The following is a 26,431-nucleotide window of genomic DNA, read 5'->3' as shown; positions in this document are numbered from 1 at the left end:
TAGTGCTTCCCATTATTACTAATCTTTCAGATTCAGATCTATGCCCCAACAATTGCTCTGATACCACTTATTGGGGATTTGAGCTGCGGAATCACACAGATCTAGATCTAGGATAGCAATCCAATGGCACCAAGCACACATAAGAGAACACAAAGATTTAACGTGGAAAACCCTTGCGAAAAAAAAACCACGGCACAAAGCGACAAATCTCCACTATGAAAATAGTAATTACAAAGAAAGAGGACTTATCCGATTCAAACAACCTCGAATCTCACCCTTGTTACACTCTTTAGAAACCCTAAAATCCTTTTAGGAACTCCTTTAGAAAGTCTTAGAATACTTTAGAATAGCCTTAGGGAACCTTATTTATAGTTTAGAAAACTCCACTTACGCACCTAGTCTAGAAAACTCCAGAAACCGCCTCAAATTTACGCAGACCACACTAGATCTGTGTAACCTCGACTAGTCGAGCCGAGGCCTCGAATGGTCGAGGGACCCCCTCGACCGATCGAGCCATCCCCTCGACTGGTCGAGCATCATGGACACCCAAAACACAAGCTCGTTGGACTTTGAGTCGAGCGGGGCTCAAGTAGTCTAGCGGCCCACTCGACCGGTCAAGCCAGGCCCTCGACCGGTCGAGCTTGCCAAAACGGATTTAAGACATCTTTTCTGACAACACAGCAGTGAGTCGATAGAAGTTTTGAGTCGTGCCCCTAATGTTTTCTTTTTAGTGAAAATGACCTTACGAGTGGTTTTGATGACATATAAACATCAGGGAGGACTTCCAGAAGGCCTCAACGGTAGGCATTTCCCTCCCCCTCTGTTTTTCCTTCTGATAAGTTTTGGATCTACATCATTATTCGGTACATCCCTTTACAGAAGCTGACAATTAAAATAGATTGATGAGGTGGGTTTTTTGGAAAATTAAGACAGCCCTACGTACATCACATGGGTCTCAAGACAGGATAGGGTAAATGGGGATTAACACGTTCAAGTCTTTTTGGTAAAAGTAAAATAAAATAAAATAAAATAAAGCAAGCAAACTGGTCCTAACGTGGGAAACGATTTAACATACATAATTCGTCCGCCCACTAAATCTTTTCTAAATCGTTCATTATTTCTTTGCCAATGTGGGGCCCACCGTTTGGCAAAGAAAGGGTGCTAATTTTGGGTGCACCTTGTTGGGTGGGATCCATCCAACGTTCTTCACCAAAGTGCCGTTCAACACTGATGCCGACAACCAGTACATATAAATGATGAGGCTACAGGAGTTGATGTGTAACATGCATGCATTCTACCCCATTGTGGGACAGGGCCCACTTTGATGTCCAGGTGAAATGCTCTCCATCGGTCAACTTCTCCAGCTAACGTTTGGATGAGAGCCCGGCATATGATAGGTGGTGTGCCTTTTCTTTTCTGTGGCACCCACCTAAATTATTTTGGTAGTGTCAAAGCTTTGTAGGACCCACAATAATATTTGTGTTTTATGCATGCCGTTCATCCATTTTCAGCTAATTTTAGGGCATGAGCGCAAAAATGATGCAAATCAGAAGTTCAAGTGGACCACACCACAAGAAATAATGGTGGTTGAATGCTTACGTTGACTTCTTTGAGCTACAAAATTTTTGAATCAAGCAGAAATTTGTATTTTCCCTTCATTCAAGTCTATGTGACCAACCATCAGGTTGGATGACGACTAAACTTTACTGTGGGCCCTGTGATAGTTTCATCTGTGGACACTATTCTCCCCACTGTTTTCTATTATATGGTCAACTAGAGCATTGGATCTGCCTTATTTTTAGGTTCATGCCCTAAAAACAGCTAGAAATATGGATACTTGGAAAAAACACATACATTGTTGTGTGGCCCACGAAGCATTGACACCAGCTAGCTGGCTGATGTTCAGGTCACCAGTCAAAACATATCCGTAGATTAAAGACCCGAGTGGGTCACATCACAAGAAACAGTGGGATAGAATGCCCGTGGATACCTTCTTGGGCCACACAACTTTTTTGATCAGGCTGATATGTGTTTCCGTTCATCCAAGTGGGTATCAACTCATGAGTGATGACATATAAACATTTGAAACCGAGGAACGATTTTAATGACGGGTGTTTTCATCCCCACTGTTACCTATGGTATGGCCCACTTGAGTTTTGGATCTACTCGTATCCTAGTATTAACTGGCAAAATAGTTCCTCTGCGTTGATTTAACACTAACATGATGGTGGCCCTAGACCTTTGGGTTACTGGAAAACTCGCGTCCCACTGACATGTTAGGTGCGATTTTTGGCCCAGGTCCTATCAAAAGCCCAATCATCCATTATTAAAGGGGAATTAGTTGATACTCTGGAAGAGTATGATGGTTAACATAGGCATTTAAAGAAATGGGACACGTGTCATTAAACTTCAATCCATCATGGAATTAATTTTTTTTTTAATAATCCGTATAATTAATTTAAGGCCGCATGTACAAACTCAGTGCACGGTAGGGAGGTTCCCATGAATCAAATGTGTACTATTAATTTATAATTTGAGAGATGACCCTTAAAATAGGAAGCAGATTGTGTCCTACCCAACCGGGAATGGTCAGATCTGTGTATCAGTTTATCAACCCTGTCCATCACCTTTCTGAAATCATTTGAGGCAGATCTAACGCTCAAGTAGACCAGACCAAATAATAATCTTGGATTGCATTAAATTACTATTTGGTGTGGTCCACTTGAGTGTTAGATCTACCTCATTTTTGGCCTCATACCTTAAAATGATATGAGAAAAGAGATAGATGGCGGGGATAAACGGTGGACCCCACAGATCTGCCCATCCTGGCTAGAGATGGGCGGGGTTAGGACGCAATTTGGCTCCTCAAAACAGAATAGTGTCAGATCGGATTCATTCATTGAGCAGGGGTAAGTGTGGGCTACAATCCTCTATAACACCTGCTTTACGTGGTGCCTAATACAACTGAGTTTGTGAGGCCAACCATGTTGAATATGTAAAATCTACCCGTTTATAAGGATCACACAGGCCTCAGATGGACCATGGCTAGGAATAATGGGGATGAAATGCCAACTATAGGCCTGTGTGCAAGGTTATTATGGTATCCTTCATCAAATCCATTAATCAGGTGTAAATTAGGAGGAAGAAGAGAATATACAAATATCACCCTGATCCGACACTCATGCAATCCGTGCCTGGTTAGCTTAGTGGTTTTGGGGGCAATTTTACGTTACTCACATTTTTGTGACCTGGATGAGTTTCTAACCGATCTTATCTTGTAAATGCATGGTCTAAATAACCATCATCACCTGAGTGCATGGACATAATAAATTTAACATATACAATGTGGTAGGCCCCACCGAGCTGGGTTGTAAATGATTGGCATTAGTTAGTGTGAGCACACCCCAACACAAAAATCAACCCATTACACTGTTAGTCAGGAGATGTCATGTCAGTAGTCTCCTACGTCTGCCCACCTCCCTCCTTGAGTACCTGCGGACATACGCATTTTCGGGTGTTTATGAATCCTAATTTCCTTATGTTTTTTTTTTTTTTTTTTTTTTTGAAGTGCACTCTCTTATGAAAGAGGGAGGTAGAAATGTATTCTATTAATACAGCTTCTTTTGTAATATTTTTGGTGTTGAAGTTTTTGTACCGGTGGGAAAGGTAAGCCATATGACTTGACTTTTGAGTTGGCATCACCAAGTACTGTGGGTCCCATCATGAGGTATGTGTTATATCCAAAACCGTCTGTCCATTTGATGAGCTTCTCATAAGGCTAGAGCCAAAAAATAAGATGGATCCAAAGAGCAAGTGGACCACACTGGAAAAAGCAGTGAGGGATTGAACGTCTACTGTTGAAACCCTTTTAGGGATCACATAAGTTTTAGATCAATATGATATTTGTTTTTCCTCTTCATCTAGGTTTGTATTACCTTATGTACAGGTTAGATGGGAAACAAACATTATAGTGGGCCCTACAAATGTTACGGAATAATTGTCCCCACTACTATTTGTGTTGTGGTCCACTTGAGTTTCGGATATGACTCATTTTTTAGTTCATGCTCTAAAATGATCTCTTCAAATGGATGAACAGTGGATATAATAAATTCATCATTGTGGGACCCATGTAACTTTGATCTCATTTGAATTGTTCATACAACTTGGGGCTTGAGGAGCGTCTTCACACGACATGTACCCACACTAGTCAGGCCCGTGCTGTGTGGTACACCAGCTAATCTACTTCCCGATGAAGCTGTGTGGATCCCACATATCAATTGCCAAAAGATTTTTGTGGATTTTTTTCATGCTCAAATCAAATCAGTGGAAACCCACCCTGCATGCGAGGAACATTACACATTGTTTGGCCGTGAGGATTGGCTAGAGCTGGGCATGAGTTGAGTCGGACCGAGTTAAGGTTGACCCGATTCGATTGGATTTTAAAACAGACTTAACCCGAACTCAACCTAACTCGGCACCGAGTACAGCATGCTTCACCTGATCAAAGTCCAAGTTTAGCCTAGACGAATCCAGACTAAGTTCAACCTGGTCACAGGTGCTGAGTCGAGTTACATACAACAAGTAACCACAGGCTGAAATCACAACCCAAAGCCTATATGCACTTGCCGATTTGGGTTTACATATGTGTGTACAAGTCTGATTTCGGATTGAGCGGAGTCAGTACCGAGTTGGATTTCAGGTCAAGTTGAGTTGAGTTACTAGGTGACCTGAGCATGACACAGTTTGAGTTCAGATTAGACAAAGTCCACTCAATTTGGATCGACTCACCCACTCGGTTCGGATCCAATAGGGACTGAATGAGCGTGCCTAGTCGAGTCATCCCATGCCCACTTCCATGTGTGACAGAGATCCCTATGCATGAAGAAAAAAAAAAAAAAACTACATTAACGACTGTTATTGGGCTTTGTTTGTGCATTTTGCTAAACCTATTTTTTTACCTTTTTTTTTTCTGATTGATGTAGAGTGGGTCGCGGACAGTTTCATGGCTAAGATGGATCAGAAAAGGCCCGGTCGACGACAGAAGTGATCCGGACCATCGGACCTTAGATCGGGCGTATCTCGCAATCCGGAATGAGTTAGCTGACGTAAAATATATGATTTTGGGGTAGAACGAGCTACTTTAGCCAACCAACCCGGCTATGCCGGGTTGCGCCGCCCGGAATTGCGAAAAACCCCTTGATTGACGGTCGTTTCCCTGTTTTAATTTCGTTTTTACTATAAATAGTAAGTTTTAGTTTGATTATAACTCTTCATCCGTTGGGCTTTAGGAGTTGCGCCCAACATGAAAAGAGCTTAGAATAATTAGGGGAACGGTTTGGTGAAGCCAAATAGGACACTTACTATTTTTGGCCGAAAACCTTGCGCACTAGTAGACATCACGACCGTCTATAAATAGTAAGTTTACTATTTATAGTAAGTCGCGGATTCTAGGAGTTTGAGTTGTAGTTTGATTATGATTTCTTTCCCATTGCTTGATACCCTTATTTAAAGGGTTGTGAACTCAATTTTATTCATTCATCAATCAATTTCGAATTTATTAGAATTTATTTCTATTTTCTGCTTTCTTTCCTCGTGGATTCGAGAAGTCTCTGTGAGGAGTCCAGAGAAGTTCCGTGGATTCGGAATAGTTATCCTCTTGAGGAAGACGGTGCTCGACCTCACGTCCTCCCCTGCGTCACTGATGTTGTTTCATTGTTTATAAACCAAGGGAAGGACAGGGATTGCGTACTGGCACTCAGTAGCCACGTGGCTACTGGACGGTTCTACTATATATATATATATATATATATATATATATACCGTCCATCCTATTTGGGTCGTTAATTTAGGTCATGAACCTAAACATGAGGCAGATTCATATCTCAAGTTGAACACACAACACGAAAACAGTGGTGATTGAATGCTTACGGTTGAAAACTTCCTAATGCCTACTGTAATATTTATTAGTCATACAATCAATTGATTAGGTCACAAAGATCTGAATGGAAGGAAAAAGAATATCAGCTTGATCCAAAACTTTTGTGACCCTAAAGAATTTTTTAACAATGGTCCTTCAATCACCCCTGTTTCCTGTAGTGTGGTCCACCTGAAATTTTGATTTGCATCATTTTTGAGCTCATGCCCTTAAATGATCGGAAAAATGGATGTACGGTGTGGATAAAAGGCATACATCATATTGGGGCTACAAAATACCCTCCATTAGCGAGTCGTGGTAGGCAAACCGCGTGGCAAAAGGAAAAGGATTGGCTCCTCCTCCCGCCTGAGGTGGGCATCAAGTCGGTCGGACTGGATTGGTACAGATCGAGTCGACCCGAGACTTTCAATACATAATCCGATCCGATGCAGGTCTGCGGGCTCGATCCGATCCGATGCAGTACTGGCATGACCCGAACCGAGTCTGACTCGGTCAGGGAAACAGAGTCAGATCGGATTGGGTACGGTTTAGATCGAAGTTTCTATTTTTTTTTTACAGTGTGGTCCACTTGATCTTTATATCTGTCTTATTTTTTGGCTAACACCTTAAGACGAGCCCGCCAAATGGATGGACGGTTTGGATATAATGCATACCTCATGATGGGACCCACATAACTTAGGTACATCAGTACATAAGCACGACACAGTACACCCCCAGTTCACTTCTCGTTCAAAATTGGGTGACGTTATGAGTTACCCTCCAATAAAATATTTATTCTTGAGTCCACCGAGTGTGGTTCATAAATCCAAGCCATCCATTATGTGTGTCCCACTTGAATGACGGGTTATACCAAGTTTCAGATGCATCCAAGTTTTATGTGGGCCCCACCATGTGATTTTATATATTTTAGGAATGTCTTCACATGATTTTAGATAGTATGGCCCACCTAAGTTCTGTATAAGGCTGATTTTTGAGATATCGCATAAATTAAAGGGAACCCATCAAATGCATGGTGTTGATGTTAGACACGCTTCACGGTGGGGCCCACACAGCTCGACCTCGGGAAAAGTTCCCGTGAGCTTGACTGGGACCGATTCGTTACTCCCCTGGCAGCCTGGCAAGCTCAGTGCTCAATGCACCTCGAGCCATGTGCTGCCTGAAAGGAGTGGCCTGATTCGTTACTTCCCTGCCACGCTGGTAATTAGTGCTCTGTGGAGTCTACTATGACATATTTATTTCATCCATGCTGTCCATCTATTTTTCTAGATTATTTTATAGTATTAAAAAAAAATGAGGTATATTCTAATCTCAAGTGGACAACATTATAAGAAACAATGTTAAATGAATATTGTGCGGATCGGATCGAATCGAATCGGATCGGGTCCAATCGGATCGGATTCTGGATCAGTCCAGATTGACCACTGATCCGAACTCGACTCGATATACGGTCGGATTTGAGTGGGCCTACTCGATCCGGCCCAATTCAAGCCGTCGGTTCGATTCGAATTGAGTCGGATATAGTCTGATCGGGTCAGATCCACCGGATCGGGTCAGATATGCCCGACTCTACACCTGACGCATTAAATGCTGAATGCGTTCAAACAAGAGCTCTGTGGAGCCCAACTTGATGTATAGCTTTTATCCACGCCGTTCATCCATTTTATTGGAACATTTTAGGGTGCGAGTCTAAAACTTGAGCAAGTCTAATGATCTAGTGGACCTTAAAACAGGAAACAGAAGAAATAATGAAAACTCCCTGTTGAAAACTTTCCAGAGCCACTATAATATTTATTTACCATCTAACCTATTTATAAGGTTACAAAGACCTGGATAAAGGGAAAACATAAATATCAACTTGATTTTACTCCCTCACAATAAGTATTTAATGGTGGGAGTTCAATTCCAATTGTGTGGTCCACTTCATCCTTGGATCTGCCTCATTTTCCGGTTCTTATCCCAAAATGGTTTGGGAAGACTGTATGGACAGCAAACATAAAACCCATACGTCACAGTGGGCCCCACAAAGCCCTAAGTGGACGGATTATCCTCCCGGCGGGGAAGGATGCAATCCGCTCCCTAAACAAAAAAGAGCATCTCTCTCTTATTGGGAAGGTAAATAATAATTTTATTGCAGTATATACTGGCAAAGATTCCAAGCAAAGAAATAAGGCAAAGGATAAATGGCAACAACCCACGTCCTAACAAAGAAGAGGCTTGGGAGAGCTAACCTAGTTCTCTTGCAATATAGAGCAGAGAAAACCCTATCTCCCTCTAAGAGAGCAGTACAATTTAATTACTTACGGTGAAAAGTGATATTTTGCAACCAGATGAAGAGGAAATTTCTTGTGGACAACAATACCTGAAACTTCACTCATGTCTATATCCTCCTTTTTTGCGCCACCAGGCAAGTCCCAATCAAACCAATAGAGAAGGTTGGCAAGAGCAAGTTCCAGAGTGAAAATGCCAAATGACATTCCAGGGCAAATCCTCCTCCCAGCCCCAAATGGTAAAAATTGAAAATCCCGACCTTTGAAATTAATTGGATTGTTGGTAAATCTCTCGGGAAGAAACTCATCAGCATTTTCCCATGATTTGGGGTCCCTTCCAATGGCCCATACATTGATCAGGACCCTTGTTTTTGCAGAGATATGGTAGCCTTGTAGTGTCACGCTTGTTGTGGATTCATGTGGAATTAATAAGGGTCCTGGAGGGTGTAATCGTAGTGTCTCCTTGATTATGAATTTCAAGTAGTCCATCTGGATAAGGTTATCCTCTTCCACCTTTGCTTTTCTTCCCACCACTCTTCTTACCTCTGCTTGAGCTTTTTCCATCACATGTGGATTCCTCATGAGTTCTGCCATAGCCCATTCCAACGTGACTGCTGAGGTGTCGGTTCCTGCAGAGAACATGTCCTGAGAATAAAAGAAAAACAAACAGAAAAGAAAAAAGCATGTAAGTGATAAAGTAGATCAATCATCCATTAAAAACAAGTAGAGAGCACGAAAATGGAGCAAGTACACATGTACATAGTTTGCCGCCATTTGAGTTGACTCAGCCCAGTCAACCATGCCATTCACGATCCTGGTCTCTGGTTGGGAAAAGTCCACAAGGATCAGCGTGTGACTCTAATTTGATTTCTCAAGTCCATGCTTCACTCAGTTGAGTCGGTCGAGTCAAACAAACTTAGGCAAGTCCACATAAGGGTAAGAAGGAGAAGTCTGTCTGTTTTTCTTTTCCGGAAGGATTTTGACCGAAGTAATGTTGTAGTATAGCCAAACGTCCCAAAAATCGAGATCTTTAAAAAATGCCCTAGCTAGCCTCATGAAGCTTTTTTTCAAAAAAATTAAGATGAAATTGCCCTTGCTTGGAGCCTACCGGCGATACCGGCGATACGGACCTTTTTCTTCCTTTGTTATTTTCATAAGATTATTCGTCTTCATTTTTAAGCATGTCTTTCGAGGACCCACCATCACCCATTTGACCTCATTTTCGGCATACGATCACCGCCATTAACTTCTTTGGCATATGGGCAATGCCAACAAATTTTACGACCCTAAAAATGAGGATTGTTTTTGCTTCAACGACCACTTTTCTTAGAGATGAAAGCCATTGATAGATAGAAGATATTTTTAATGAATTTTTTTTGTAAAATAGCATTTTCATTGAAATGAAAGCCACTTTTGATCGTGGATAGAGATGGGATGGTCATGGTTATTGCTGTAGGGAGAAGTGATTGTATGAATGGTTGTGGTTATCATTTTTTTAAAGGATATATATATATATATATATATATATATATATATATCTCTTAAATAGAGAAAGCTTACTTTAAACTCCCTTTCACAAAAAAAAAAAAAAAAAGGAGCAAGGGAAACCTATTGTGCCCTCAAATACGGCTAGACGGGTCTGAATAACTAACCCTTACCACTCCTAGTCCCGACCTCTATAAAGGAATAGAAGATCAGAATGATTTGTGAAGACCCTGTCCTGTTGGTTGGCGCTACCCATTTGAGCCAAGTTCTCAGCCACATAATTACACTCCCTTGGAATGTGAGCAATTGAGATAAATTCACCACCGGTTGTGGTTATCATTTGGAAGACAATGAATGAGATACAATTTGGATTTTACAATGCATTGCATTGAAAGATAATGAGCATATATCATTTGTTAAAGGTTAAAATTGTCATGTGTTAAGGATATGCATTGTGATTGTCATGTGTTACGGGTTTGGATCATGGTTATCATGTATTAAGGGTCGAGGTTGTCAGGGTATGGGTCATGGTTGTCATGTGTTAAAGGTCAAGGTTGTCATGTGCTAAGGATCGAGGTTGTCACGTGTTAAGGGTTTGGGTCATGGTTGGCATGTGTTAAAGATCGAGGTTGTCATGTGCTAAGGGTTGAGGTTGTCATGTGTTAAGGGTCTAGGTTATGATTGACATGTGTTAAACGTCGAGGTTATCATGTGTTAAGGGTCTAGGTTGTCATGTGTTAAGGGTTGTGGGGCCCACCATGGGATATATGTTAAATCCACTTCATCCATTGAATTCAAGATTTCATTTAACATCATGGGCCAAAGAATAAGTTACATCTAAAAATTCTATGGCCCAAAAAGGTTTTCAATGGTAGGTTTTCAATCTTACTACTTTTCGTAGTGTGGTCTACTTTAGCCTTTGATATGCCTCATTTTTTTGGCTCATGCCCTAAAATGATTTATAAAAATGGATGGACGATGTGGATAAAATAAATACATCATAGTGTGCCCCACAGGACCATTCGTCTCTAGCTAGGCCTGCTACCCAATCCGCATAATGTCCTATCACGTTGATGCGAAATTCAAGCAAAAGCCTTCTGCAGCAAGTGCCACTAGTAGTTATGATGGGCCCACCGTGATATTTGTGGGAAATTCACTCCATCCATCCATTTTGGAAGATCATGTTAAGGCATGATACGAAAAATTAATTAAATCTGAGACTCAAGTGGGCCACACGATTGGAAACAGTGGAAAGGGGTTGGCTACCGTTCAAAGCTTTTTAGGCTCCATTGTGATATTTATATGCATTTAAAACCGTTCATAAAGTGGCCCAAATGCTCATAAGCTCCTTTCCATGGGGATGAACTGAAAGAATAAAAATATTGGTCTCATCCAAAGCTTCTGCAATTGATGTAGAGCGGGTCGCAGACAATTACATGGCCAAGATGGATCAGAAAAGGCCCGGTCGACGACAGAAGTGATCCAGACCATCGAACCTTAAATCGGGCGTATCTTGCAATCCGGAATGAGTTATCTGACGTAAAATATATGATTTTGGGGTAGAACGAGCTACTGAAGCCAACCAACCCCGCTATGCTGGGTTGCCCGGAATTGCGAAAAACCCCTGGATCGATGATCGTTTCCTCGTTTTAATTTCGTTTTTACTATAAATAGTAAGTTTTAGTTTGATTATAACTCTTCATCCGTCGGGCTTTAGGAGTTGCGCCCAACGTGAAAAGAGCTTAGAATAATTAGGAGAACGGTTTGGTGAAGCCAAATAGGACACTTACTATTTTTGGCCGAAAACCTTGCGCACTAGTAGACATCACGACCGTCTATAAATAGTAAGTTTACTATTTATAGTAAGTCGCGGATTCTAAGAGTTTGAGTTGTAGTTTGCTTCTAATTTCTTTCTCATTGCTTGGTAGCCCTATTTAAAGGGTTGTGAACTCGTTTTTATTGATCAATTAATCAATTTCGAATTTATTAGAATTTATTTCTATTTTCTTGCTTTCTTTCCTCGTGGATTCGAGAAGTCTCTGTGAGGAGTCCAGAGAAGCTCCGTGGATTCGGAGTAGTTATCCTTGAGGAAGACGGTGATCGTCCTCATCACGTTCATCCCTGTGTCAATTGGTATCAGAGCGAGGATTTCCCTTGGGCCGATGGCAAACAACGAAGGTATGAATCAAAATCCTGTGGACGATGATCCAGGGATTCGTTATCTTTCGGAAAGAATGGAAGCTTTCCACCGAGAGTCGATTGACCATGCAAGGGCTGCAGGCAACTCTCGACCGTCTTGCGATGCGCTACTTCCGCCCGAGCCCTAAAGATGGTGCTCCACCACCCATGGTTGTTATACGACACAATCCCGATTTTCGTAGAGCACTACCAGTGGCAAACCGTAGAGCTACACCAGATGATTCAAGTTCTAGCGACGAGGACCTTAATGAGGGTTTTGCTCGACGACCAATCCATGGAGGTGATCATCTAGATCGTGCTGAAAGAGACTATCGAGGTAAGGCTGAACTTCCTAGTTTTAACGGTTTATTACGTATAGAAGATTTTCTCGATTGGCTAGCCGAAGTAGAGAGATATTTTGATTACATGGACGTGCCAGATCATAAAAGGGTAAAATTGGTAGCATTTAAATTAAAATCTGGTGCTTCTGCATGGTGGGAACAATTACAACTCTCACGAGCCCGCCAGAACAAGGCGCCCATTTCATCATGGCCACGGATGAGACGTCTTCTTCGATCTCGATTTCTCCCCAGTGATTATGAACAGATATTATTCCAGCAATATCAAAATTGCAGACAAGAAAATCAAACTGTCACAGATTACACTGAAGAATTTCAACGGCTGGCTACACGAAACGATCTATCAGAATCTGAGTCACAGAAGGTGGCACGATTTATAGGTGGGTTGCGACCGACAATTCAGGATCGAGTTCAGATGTACCCAGTCGGGACTGTGGATGAAGCAGTTCAATTGGCGGGTAGGGCAGAAACACAACTTGCAAGAGCTCCTGCTCGTCCATATCCTTCAAATCGACCCCCCATGACGGGTCCCACGCAGGATCCAGTGCTGCCACGAGGAAAAGATCCAGTACCTCAACTTCCTACAACCGCAAACCGTGATACGGGGAGCGGCTCATCTAGACCTCAACGTGTAGCACCCACAGCAGCAGGTCTAAGTAGGATTCCAAATCCTTATGATCGGCCAAGGTCAAATAATTTTTACTGCTGTGACCAACCAGGCCACTTATCAAACACTTGTCCTCAACGTCCCATGACACACTTAACTATAAACGAAGGGGGCACTGAAGATGAGGCCGCAGAAGAAGACCATCGCTTTGATGAACATGAACAAACCACTGAAGAAATTAATCAGAAAGATGAAGTGACGGGAGAGGATCGTGGCGAATTTCTAGTTGTGAGGCGATTCGTATGCCCCACGAAAAGAATTACATCCACAACGCAACACAATATATTTCGTACTCGGTGCAAATCGGCGGAAAGGTGCGTGATGTGATCATGAAGCGGTGGTAGTAGCGAAAATATCGTCTCGAGAGTAATGGTGGACAAATTGCGGCTACCAACGATGAAGCATCCTTCCCCATACTCTATTGGCTGGATAAAAAAGGTGATGAGACCAAGGTAATTGAACAATGCACTATCTCGTTTTCAATTGGCAAAAATTATAAGGATCAAATACTTTGTGACGTGGTCGATATGGAAGCTTGTCATATGTTACTCTGTCGACCATGGCAATCGCGGACCGTGATGCGACCCATCGGGGACGAGATAATGTCTACGTATTCGTCGAGGATAGTCGAAAAATAATCCTTGCCTATGGCACCAGAGAACCACCACGAAGCCTCTAAAGTGGAGGAGTTCCCTCTTGACCATTCGGGATTTCATGGAGGAATCAAGGAAGCTGGCGAGGTATACACCGTAATAGTAAAGGGCGAGGAAGAGGAACCTCAAACATCCCTCCAAGTTTAAGCCTTCTAAACGAATTCAAAGAAGTCTGGCACGAGATTTACCTGATGGATTGCCCCCCATGAGGGACATCCAACATCACATAGACCTCGTCCCTGGGGCTAGCCTGCCCAACCGCCCTCATTATCGGATGAGTCCGAAGGAGTGTAAGATACTTCAGGGACAAGTGGAGGAATTGATCCGTAAGGGTCTGTTGAGAGAGAGCATAAGTCCATGTACCGTACCAGCATTATTAACGCCCAAAAAAGATGGAAGCTGGTGCATATGTGTCGACAGTCGGGCAATCAACAAAATTACTATCAAATATCGGTTCCCAATACCACGGTTGGACGACATACTCGATATGTTAGAAGGGCCAAGGTGTTCTTTAAACTAGATCTAAGGAGCGGATACCATCAGATTCGTATTCGACCCGGTGATGAGTGGAAAACGGCATTCAAGACCAAGGAAGGGTTGTATGAGTGGCTGGTCATGCCCTTCGGCCTATCGAACGCACCAAGTACTTTTATGCGTTTAATGAATCAAGTTCTAAAACCGTTCACTGGCCGATTTGTGGTAGTATATTTTGATGACATATTGATATATAGCCAGGATGAGGCGGAGCACAGGAAACATCTCAGGCAGGTGCTACAGGTCCTACAACTTAACAAGTTGTACCTCAATTTGAAGAAGTGTAGTTTTTTAACTGACAGCCTATTGTTTCTAGGATTTGTTGTAACGTCCACAGGCATTCGGGTGGACGATGAAAAGGTGCGAGCTATTAGGGAATGGCCGATCCCGACAAACATTCATGAGGTGAGGAGTTTTCACGGGTTGGCGACTTTCTATCGTCGATTTGTGCGAGATTTTAGCACCATAGTCGCGCCTATAACAGATTGCATGAAAAAAGGACTGTTCCAGTGGACCGATAAAGCTGATAAGAGCTTTCATGAGATCAAGCATCGTTTGTCTACAACACCGGTCTTAGTGCTTCCTAATTTCGACAAACTGTTTGAGGTTGAGTGTGACGCTTCATACGTCGGAATTGGAGGAGTATTATCACAGGAAGGCAGGCCGGTAGCCTTCTACAGCGAGAAGCTCAGCGAAGCTCGAAAGAAGTGGTCGACTTATGAGCTTGAGTTGTATGCAATGATTCAGGAGCTGCGACATTGGCGGCATTATCGATTCAAAGAGAGTTTGTTTTGTACAGCGACCATCAAGCATTAAAGTTTATTAATAGTCGGACTAACGTGAATCGTGTGCATGCTAGATGGGTTGCGTTTTTACGGGAATTCACGTTCGTTCTAAAGCACAAGTCAGAGCAACAGAACAAGGTGGTGATGCACTTAGCCGTCGTGCATCACTACTAGTTACAATGAGCAACGAGGTAGTCGGCCTCATTGTCTCAAGGAGTTGTATGCCGAGGATGAGGACTTCAAAGGTTCTTGGATGAAGTGTCAAGAAGGTCACCCCAGTGACCTTCATATACAGGACGATTTTCTCTTCAAAGGGAATCGATTGTGCATCCCCCAAAGTTCTCTGAGGGAGCAGATTATTCAGGAGCTGCATGGGGGTGGCCTTGGTGGACACGTGGGGCGAGACAAGACGCGAGCTCTTGTGGAAGAGCGGTATTACTGGCCGCAATTAGTACGTGATGTGGGAAAAGCCGTACAACGTTGTCATGTTTGTCAGACCTCCAAGGGGCAATCTCAGAATACGGGCCTCTACACCCCGTTACCTGTGCCTAACGGTCCTTGGGAGGATTTATCAATGGACTTCGTGCTTGGTCTCCCACGAACACAACGCGGCATGGATTCGGTGTTCGTGGTGGTAGATCGTTTCTCAAAGATGGCGCACTTTATCCTATGCAAGAAGACGCTCGATGCAACACACGTGGCGAATTTATTTTTCAGGGAGGTCGTTCAGCGACACGGGGTCCCCAAGACCATTACTTCCGATTGTGACACGAAGTTCATTAGCCACTTTTGGCGGACTTTATGGAATCGATTCGATACACGACTTCAATTCAGCAGTGCTTACCACCCACAGACTGATGGGCAGACCGAAGTTGTGAATCGCACGTTGGGAAACCTCCTTCGCTGTATTTCAGGAGAAAAACCGAAGCAGTGGGATTTGGCCTTGTCTCAAGCAGAGTTTGCATTCAACAACATGATGAACCGTTCAACAGGGAGATCACCATTCCAGATTATATACGGACGAGTGCCTCGCCACACACTTGACTTGGTCTCTCTACCCAAGCACCCAGGCACGAGCATTGCAGCAGAACATATGGCAGACAAGATCATGGGCATCCATGCAGAAGTGCAGACCAAGCTACATGCCTCGAACGAGAAGTACAAGGAACAAGCGGACAAGCATCGGCGACAAAAAGTGTTCGAGGTGGGCGACCACGTTATGGTCCATCTGCATAAAGAGACCGGGACGTACAACAAGTTGAAAAATAAGAAGATTGGACCCGTCCCAATCATCCGAAAGATTAATGATAACGCTTATATTGTTGATCTTCCAGATGATATGGCAATCTCACAGACTTTCAATGTCGCGGACCTGACCGAGTATCATGAACCAGAGCATGACGAGAACTCGAGGACGAGTTCTTTTGAAGTGGAGGAGACTGATGTAGAGCGGGTCGCAGACAATTACATGGCCAAGATGGATCAGAAAAGGCCCGGTCGACGACAGAAGTGATCCAGACCATCGAACCTTAAATCGGGCGTATCTTGCAATCCGGAATGAGTTATCTGACGTAAAATATATGATTTTGGGGTAGAACGAGCTACTGAAGCCAACCAACCCGCTACGTCGGGTTGCGCAGCCCGGAATTGCGAAAAACCCCTGGATTGATGGTCGTTTCCCTGTTTTAATTTCATTTTTACTATAAATAGTAAGTTTTAGTTTGATTGTAACTCTTCATCCGTCGGGCTTTAGGAGTTGCGCCCAATGTGAAAAGAGCTTAGAATAATTAGGAGAACGGTTTGGTGAAGCCAAATAGGACACTTACTATTTTTGGCCGAAAACCTTGCGCACTAGTAGACATCACGACCGTCTATAAATAGTAAGTTTACTATTTATAGTAAGTCGCGGATTCTAAGAGTTTGAGTTGTAGTTTGCTTCTAATTTCTTTCCCATTGCTTGGTAGCCCTATTTAAAGGGTTGTGAACTCGTTTTTATTGATCAATTAATCAATTTCGAATTTATTAGAATTTATTTCTATTTTCTTGCTTTCTTTCCTCGTGGATTCGAGAAGTCTCTGTGAGGAGTCCATAGAAGCTCCGTGGATTCGGAGTAGTTATCCTTGAGGAAGACGGTGATCGTCCTCATCACGTTCATCCCTGCGTCAGCAATCCAATAGATGTTTCAATCATGGGCGTATGATCTCCACTATTTTCAATCATGGGCATATGATCTCCACTATTTCTGTTACATTGCCCATGTGAGCTTTAGATCTACCTTATTTTTAAGATGTCATAAAATGATTTGGCAAAACATGTGAATGGTCAGAATTTCTCAAAAATACCATAATGAGCCCTACAATGTTTACCCCATCTAAATATATCTCGTCATCAGATGCTAGGCACAATAGAAAAGGTATTCATGGGCAATTTTATTCTTTTTTTTTTTTTTTTTTTTGAGAAGTTGTTGGGGCTATCCCTAGAAATGTTTTAAAGGTCCCGAATTTTGAGGGCGTTTGGCATTACCATGATGCTACTTTGGTTCCTTTACTTCTTTTATTCTTTTTTCCTTTTTTTTCTTTTTTTTTTCCACCCACATACATGCACAGGTTTGTCTGTGTGTGGCGAATGCTCAGCTGCGCACCAATTCTCACAAGTTCTTATGAGAACTTTTTAGAACTCATTTTCTTGGATATTAGCCCAAAATTGGAAGCGTCCACCTGATTCAGCACCCCATGAAACCCTAAGAGCCCAACTTTTACCATAATCTAAAACTCTGGTGGTCCATGGAAAAAAGAAAATAGTTCCCTCCCTTGATTTTCCTCTCTTTCATCATGGCCCACCAAATTTTTAGATCAAGGTAAAAGTTGGGCCTCAGGGTTTTCATGGTGTGCTTTATCAAGTGGACAATCTAGATTTTGAGCTCATATCATCATAAATGAGTTCTCAAAAGGTTCTCGAAAGAACTCGTGAAAACTGGTGCGCATCTCAGCATTATATATATATATAATGCTGAGATGCGCACCAGTTTTCACGAGTTCTTTCGAGAACCTTTTGAGAACTCATTTATGATAGTACTGTGAAGTTGACCTCATGGGAACTTCCCATAAGGTCAAACTATATGGTCCCCACCCTGAAGTGTGTCTAACATCTACCCCATTAGCTAGATGCACCATTACATGGTGGGCTACAAGCTTAAAAATCAAGTCAATCTATAACTTGAGTGGGCCACACCACATACAACTGTTGAGAGGGGTTATCCTCCCATTAAAATATTCATTAACTTTTATTGGGCCCACCACGATGTGGTTCACAAATCCAGACCATCTATTGCATGTGTCCCACTTAGATGAGGGGTCAAACAAAGTTTCACCCGTATCCAAAACTCAAGTGGGCCCCACCAAGTACTTTTATATGTTTTGGGCATGTCTTCGCATGGTTTTAGATGGTATGGCCCACTTAAGTTCTATATACGGCTGTTTTTTGGGATATCTCATAACCTAAAGGGGGACCCATCAAATGCACGGTGTTGATATTCAACACACAACACGGTGGGGCCCACATAACTCGACCTCATGGGACATTTCCATGAGGTCGACCTCATAGTACCATTTCCCTATATATATATATATATTCCTTATATTTGCTAATATCGCTAGATTTCGACCTACTTACAGCATATACACCCACCTAGATCTTGTTGGGGGACCGCATAAGCATATAAAGATAAATCTAGGAGAGTAATCCAATTATACCAACTAAATACGAAAAGGACACAATAAATTTAATGTGTAAAAACTCTTACAGGAAAAAACCACGACACAAAGCGACATATATCACTATGAAAGAAGAAATTACAAAGGAAAGAGCTTACCCAATTCGAACAGTCTCAAATCAACCATTGCTACACCCTTGAAACCCTCTTGATGAATTAAAAACCCTAGGATACTCTCTCAATCCCATTTACATCCATATATAAAAGCCAACAAGACATCCCAAACGAAATTGGAAACAAATCCCACAAAATGGCAGTTCTGCATAAATCTGCGCCAAATAGTTCGATGACATTAAACACACTTCGATGTCATCGAAACTTATCCTTTAATTGCATCGAAGCCATGTCGATGGCATCGAACTAACACCTAAACTATCCAAAGACTAAACTAGAAAATTCAATTTTCTCTGATAGCGTTGAGCCATGTTTGATGCCATCGAACAGATCTTCGATGGCAATGAAAAGATGCCCAGTTAGTCTAGCAACCAACTAGAGAAAATCTGAAAAATCTTGATGGGATTGAGCACTATTCAATGCCATTGAGGGTGACATCGAACAGCCTGTCGATTACATCGACAGGACCTGTATCTAACTTGATTTAAGACATCAAATACAACAAGTTTCACCATGTCTTCAATCACTAAACGTGTAGCTGCTTGTTCTCTTCTCTTATCTTTACCTTTTATCATTGCTCCATCAACGCTTCTCGTGCACAATCCGTCCTCATTTTACGTCATCATTAAGCTTAGAAAAGTCGCACAGAACTTCAACTTCTCTGTAGAAACTACCTTAGTGAGCATGTCTGCCGGATTCACACTGGTGTGAATACTCTTCAGAGTTATGCCTCCTCCTTCTAAAACCTATTAGATAAATGGTGACGAACATCAATATGTTTAGTATGTGAGTGATAAACAAAATTTTTAGCTAAATTGATAGCGCTCTCGCTATCACAATTAACCGATACGGCCTCTTGTTGAATTCTCAACTAATTTATCATACCTCTCAACTAAACACCTTTCTTAAACACCTCCATCACTGCCATATAATCTGCTTTAGCCATGGAAAGAGTAACCATAGACTGAAACTTTGACATCCAACTAATTACTCTACCCACTAATATAAATAAGTAACCTGAAGTAAACTTTCTAGAATCCATACTACCTACGTAATCTAAATCCACGTACCCAACCAACTTTGCCTCTGTCTTCTCAAAAGTTAAAACGTAGTCTTTTGTATCTCAAATGTATCGAAGTAGCTATTTCACCGCTTCCCAATGTTGTTTGTTGGGATTTGATATGCATCTACTCACAACACCGAGTTCCTATGAAATATCTGATCTCATACAGACCATGATATACATTAAACTGCCCACAACATTCGAATAAAGCACATGAGTCATAGCCTGCTTTTTCTCATTTGAGTTAGGACATTGTTCTGAGGAAAGCTTGAAGTGAGTCACGTGAGAAACGTTGACTGGCTTTGCCTTGTCCATCTCATATTTGATGAACACCTTTTCAAGGTATTTTGCTTAGGAAAACCAAAGCCTACTTTTTATGTCTCTATAAATATCTATGCCGAGAACCCTCTTTACAGCCCCCATATATTTCATCTCGAATGTCCCTGATAAATGAGTCTTTAGTGCATCGATTTCAAACATGTCATGACTAGCGATCAATATATCAGCAACATACAATATGATGATGATAAACTTGTCATCAATCAATGTCTTCTAATAGACATAATGATCTTATTTACTCTTAGTAAATTTTAAACTCAACATGAAATAATCAAATTTTTTATACCACTGCATAGGAGACCCTTTCAGGCCATACAACGACATCATTAACATTTTTTTTTTAAATGATCTCTATATATATTCAGAGAAAAATCAAACATAAAATTCAAGCGGCCCCCTAATAACAAAAAACATCCGAGCCACCTATCATATCCATATATAGGACCGCACCCGGGCGGCGACAAAAGGCTCCATTAAGACTCTCTAATTGCCCCCAAACCCACCTTATCTAATAAATACAAGCCCCTACTACGAATGAGTAAGTCATTTGCCTTCCTAAAGAATGTCTTGCCTTGACTACCCACACCATCTCTAGCCAACTCGTCTGTCGACCTGTTTCCTTCTCTCAGGATGAGGCATATAGCGAAGATCCCCCTCCCTTTAAGGCCCTTAATCCTGGTCAGCCAATACCTCCATTTCCACACTGGATTTGACGTTCCCCTGAAGGCATCCACCACAAATTGGGAATCAGATTCTATCACCACCTGTGCGAACCCAAAGGATACACAGTTAGCCATACCATCGTGCAACACCTGGAGCTCAGCCCTATTGTTGGTTCCCTCCTCATATCCCAAGGAAAAAGCAAAGAGGAAATTTTCCGAAGAATTTTTGCAAATCCCACCACCCCCAGATGGCCTTAGGTTGCCAAAAGCGAAGCCATCAACATTAATTTTAAACCATCCCATACCTGGCCTGGCCCATTTCATGATCTGGAATTTCTTTGCAGGGGGGACAAGACTACAATCCCCAGGTTATGGAAGATCAAGCACTAAATCATCCTGTTGGGGTTGGGAGTGGGAAGCCCCCTATTGATTTTGGCCAGTAGCTACTTGATCCGCTCGACCACTACGACGACATTAACCCAAGTGCCATCGAACTTTACTGAATTCCTAGCTCTCCAGATTTTCCAGATAATGAGGCATGGGTGATGCAATGAAGATAGGACGTAATACCTCTGGGAAGAAATGCTTGCTACCAAGCGGAAAGCCTTTCAACGACCGAACTGTGCGACGAAAGGTGGAGGGCAAACATATCGCTAGACACCTTCAAAAACTTTCACACCAGCCACCAATGACCTCGTTAACCTTCAAACCTTGTTATCTGCCCCTTTAATTTTGTAGCCCACTGGTTACTTCATATAGATCTATTCTGACAATTCCCCATCCAGGAATGTAGTCTCCATGTCCATTTGTTCCAGCTTAAGATCATATTAGGCAATCAGTGCCAACATGAACCTGATAGACACCTACTTAACTACTGGCACGAATATCTCTATAAAGTCAATTCTTTCTCTCTTAGCATAATCCTTCGCTATCAACCTCACTTTGTATCTATCATGTTTTCTTTTAAATAACCACTTGCATCCGATCGCTTTTCGTCCCACCGGAAGCTCCACCGGCTCCCATGTGTTGTTCTTGTGCAAAGAGTCCATCTCATTGTCTATAGTTGTCTTTGACTTTTCTGCATTAGGCTCATCAAGAGCTTCCTAAATAGTAGACGGGTCCCTCTCATCTGTAATGAGGGCATATACGGTATTAGAATTGTCCTATCTTGCCAGTAACCTGTGATCTCGCGACGGATTTCTCCTAGGCGGCTGCTCCACCTCTTCTTGTACCTCTATTTGCACATCTATCTCTACCTCAGTTTCACCTGTGTCAATCTGAACGTATATGACCAACCTTTCTAGTTCCTTTTTCTCTTCATGGCTATTCTTGCGGAATAGGGAGCTTTTGTTGAATATGACATCCCAGCTAGTGATGATTTTCTATGCGACCTTGTCATATAACCTATAACCCTTCACACCAACACCATAGCCAACAAAGATGTACTAATTTTTAGATCTATTGTCTAGCTTATCTCTCTTAACTGACGGTACATAAGAGTAAGTCTCACAATTAAATATGCGTAAATCTGAGTAGTCATCCTTATGACCACTCCATACTTCCTCTAGAATCTTACAATCGATTTCTGTAGAAGGGGACTAGTTCACCAAATAGCAAGTCGTATTGATAACCCTAGTCCATAGGTCCTTGCCTAACCCAGTATTATGTAACATGCATTGGGCCCTCTCTGAGAGAGTCTAATTCATCTGCTCAACTAGACTATTTTGTTCAAGCGTGTGGCACACTTTTTTGTGAATAATGACTCCTTCATCTAATTTACAATATTCATTAAACTCAATAGAAGTAAATTCACCACCATTGTTAGTCCTTAAAACTTTTATTTATTGCCTTGACGGTTTTTTCACCATTGACTTCTATTGTCTGAATGTGGTGAAAACTTAAAATTTATGTTTCATGAAGTAAATTCAAACTTTCTAGGAGTAGCCATCAATGAATCAAACAAACCATGATGACCCTCCAACGAAAACCTCTGGCGATGGCCCCTAAATGTCAGAGTGCACATAATCAAGCACTCTCTTACATACATATTTTTCAAATTTAAAAGATAATTTAAATTATTTACCATATATACAATGCTCGCATTATCTAACTTAGAATTCTTAAAACTTAGAATCAAACAATTATCAAAAAGTACCTTCATGTAACATCCTGAATTCTCCCCGCCTGAGTTTTCCTAGCCTGAATATATACTCATGCCCAAGAATTTTGAGTATTAATAATGTAAAGTTGGATGATTTAAAATTACACCTTGCAGGGATCCTTGCTCTTGTTCCAGTGGTAGACTCTTAGGAGTTTTAACACTCAGTCAAGGGTTCGAGCATCCATAGGTGGTGAAATCCCACTATGCGTGAGTGTGTGGCGGTGTGTGTGCGTGTGTAAAGAAAAAAAATCACACCTTTTTTTTAATAGATCACATTTAGTTACATTCACGAAGGTAACCATTCAGGAGAATAAAATTGACTATATTTCTTATTCTATTAGAGTAAAAAAAGTTTAACTAACTCTTTAATGCCCCCTTAATGGAAGCTTATTACATTATCTTAAAGTAAGCAGTGAAAAAATAAATAAAAGTAAATCATATGATATTCTTCTTCGCTATTCGAATATATCTTTCACAGAACGGTTATCGTCTGTATCATCAACCTGTAATTTATATGCAACATCTGTATGGTTGGAGAGGGTTAACGCCTACTCATAGTGATGGTTATCCTCTAAGATTAATAATAATTCATGAGATTTATAAAAGTAATGTAAAGATTCTGATACGTCTCGTACTCTACCACTATGAGTGGTATCGGTATGCGCAACCAATATATATGAATGCATGCCTAGTAAAGTGTATGCAGTCCATCATACTTAATGATCATCACAATGTGGAATATAATTCATAGAAAATTCAACTCGCCCCGCATTCTCACACTACAGAGATTTGCCAATATGTCCAATGCTACAGTGGATTTAAATGAACAACTCGAGGCGGCACAACGCATGAATCAAATGAGTTACGTGACACGATTTATTCATGAAACGACTATTTGTGACATCCAATCCCGAAAGTGATGTAATACGCATTATGAATTACTTATATCGATTTGTACACCACTACCCAAAATTCATAGAATTACATGCCGATCTAGAGGGTCACTACCCAGAGCACATTACGTCTACGATAAAATATATGAATCATTAAATATGAGACCTCCAACACATCACTTGCATCAATAAGAAAATAAATCAAACCATGATGTACAAGCCTAGGATACTCTCCCAATCCCGCTAACATCCATACATATAAGCCAAGAAGGAATCCCAAATGAAATTGGAAACAAATCCTGCAAAATCGCAATTCTGTGTAAATCTGCACCAAATATTTTGATGGCATCGAATACACTACGATATCATCAAAACTTATCGTTCGATGGCATCAAATCCATGTCAATGGCATCGAACTAACACCCAAACTACCCAAAGACCAAACTAGAAAATTCGATTTTCTTTGATTGCATCGGAGCCATATTCGATGGCATCGAAAAGATGCCCAGTTAGTCCAGCGACCAACTAGAGAAAATTTAAAAAATCTGGATAAGATCGAGCACTGTTCGATGCCATATAACGAGGGTAACATCAAACAATCTATCAATTGCATTGACAAGATGTATATATGGCTTGATGTAAGACATCAAATACAGATTTCATAACATTCACCACATGCGCGAGCCATGGAAAGGTTTGCTCCACAAAATCTGGTCCACCTAGTCATTAATCATTAGGTGTTTGTGTGCACAAACCTACATGTGTGTCTGTCCCATGGTATTCAAAAGCAGTTACCTACCATAATGGTATCAGTGGGACCTTAATGTGTTACAAGCTGTAATGGCCTGACCTCTACTTTAGAAATGGCCTTGAACGGTCCGTTATGGGGCTAGTATAGTTTTTAATGTCCCTAACAGCCCATATTACGGCCACTGTTACCTGTATTGAATACCATAATCTGTGTTGAGAGAGAGAGAGAGAGAGAGATACCGAGATGATGGCTTTCAGATTATCTTTCGTTAGATGGATGTCGGCATTGGTATCCTTTTGAAGGTGGAGCAAGACATCCACGAGGTCCTTATGCTCATCGTCATTTATATCATTGTTGACATTCCTACGAATGAGATGGTCCTCAATCACTTGATCAAGAAAATCATCCATGCCTTTGGAAACTCTCTTCAATCTAGCATCCAAGCCACTCAGAACATCGATCCATCCGAGCGATGGAAAATAATCTCCTACGCTAAAAGATCCCAAGAGAACTTCCGATTCCCTGGCTAGATCCATGAATCTATTCTTCCCATTCTCTCCTCCTATGTACTTCTTCCCTAAAGCAACCCTTGAGATTATGCCGCTCGATAAGGAGAGAAGCATATCGGTCAGATTAACGGTAGAGATCGAACTTGAACCTTTAATCTCCTCGATCATACTTCCAACTTCTTCTTCCCAAATAAACGCGAATGACTGCACTCTCTTACCACTCAAAAGCTCGATGACGCAGATTTTCCTTACTTGCCTCCAGAACTCCCCATAGGGTGCAAAGGCCAAGTCGGTGCCGCCGTAAAGAAGCTGCCTGGCTGCGTTCGGACAAGGCGAAGGCCGGCTTGCGAAAACTAGATCATGGGTTTTCAAGATCTCTTCAGCCATCTCTGCTGATGAAACTACAAGAGTAGGAATGTTCCCCATGTGGAGGAGCATTAGCGGGCCGTGTTTGTTGGAAAGCGACTGCAGAGTACGGTGCAGAAGGGACCTAGGCCCACCTAGCTGGTGGAGGTTACCAATGATCGGAAGCTTGGATGGAGAAGGTGGTTGGTTGGATTTATTCCTTCTTCGACCTCCATTGAAAGTAGCCAAGATTAGAAGAACAATGGCTACAACCAAGAGGAGAAGAGATGGAAAGATAGCCATTGAATGATTGATTGGCTTTCTTCCTTTTCGCCTACCTTCTGATGTTATCTATTTATCATATCTATGAATACGGATCCTCCGTTTGTGTCAAACAGGAAAATCATAGTTGTTGCAATCTAATTCGATCTATTTAATGCTTGAGGCCACCGTGATGTAAGCGTTTTATCCACGTGGCCCTGTCAGATTACCGTCCCCGCGGCGTAGGACGCAATCCGCGTCCACCAATGACGATACAGAAAAGCAGGACTTTTGGCTAACAGAGGGTCCGGACCTTATATATATGCGGAGGCTGAGGCTGAGTTTTGCTGGGGACCTCCCGGAAGCGGATTGGCTGCTGTACCACACACCACGGACGCGAATTAGCCACTGACAGGTTGAGAAATCATAGTTGCTGCAATCTAATTCGATCGATTTAATGATTGAGGCCACCGTGATGTAAGTGTTTTATCCACGTGGCCCTGCCAGATTACCGTCCCCACGGCGTAGGACGCAATCCGCGTCCACCAATGACGATACAGAAAAGCAGGACTTTTAGCTAACAGAGGGTCCGGACCTTATCTATATGCGGAGGCTGATGCTGAGTTTTGCTGGGGACCTCCCCGGAAGCGGATTAGCTGCTGTACCACACACCACGGACACGAATTAGCTACTGACAG

General features: G+C 42.0%; 1 protein-coding gene across 1 annotated transcript; it reads right to left on the bottom strand.

Moving 5' to 3' along the window:
- Positions 1 to 8,012: 8,012 nt before the first annotated feature.
- LOC131236067 (cytochrome P450 71A1-like) lies at positions 8,013 to 25,858 on the bottom strand. The gene is made up of 2 exons (XM_058233156.1): positions 24,858 to 25,858; positions 8,013 to 8,847 (listed from the first exon to the last, which is right to left on the bottom strand). The coding sequence occupies exons 1-2, from the start codon at positions 25,773 to 25,775 to the stop codon at positions 8,233 to 8,235; spliced, it is 1,533 nt and encodes a 510-aa protein (XP_058089139.1). The 5' UTR covers positions 25,776 to 25,858; the 3' UTR covers positions 8,013 to 8,232.
- Between the last annotated feature and the right edge of the window lie 573 nt (positions 25,859 to 26,431).

Source organism: Magnolia sinica, unplaced genomic scaffold (assembly GCF_029962835.1).
Source record: "Magnolia sinica isolate HGM2019 unplaced genomic scaffold, MsV1 ctg169, whole genome shotgun sequence".
Lineage (NCBI taxonomy): Eukaryota > Viridiplantae > Streptophyta > Magnoliopsida > Magnoliales > Magnoliaceae > Magnolia > Magnolia sinica.
The sequence above is the reverse complement of the archived record's forward strand: the minus strand, read 5'-3'. Positions and strand labels throughout refer to the sequence as shown.

Excerpts from the sequence above, each read along its gene's own strand:
- LOC131236067 (XM_058233156.1), bottom strand. The coding sequence starts at position 25,775 with ATGGCTATCTTTCCATCTCTTCTCCTCTTGGTTGTAGCCATTGTTCTT. Across the intron at positions 8,848-24,857 it reads ATCTGAAAGCCATCATCTCG|GACATGTTCTCTGCAGGAAC; the intron begins GTATCTCTCTCT and ends TTTTATTCTCAG.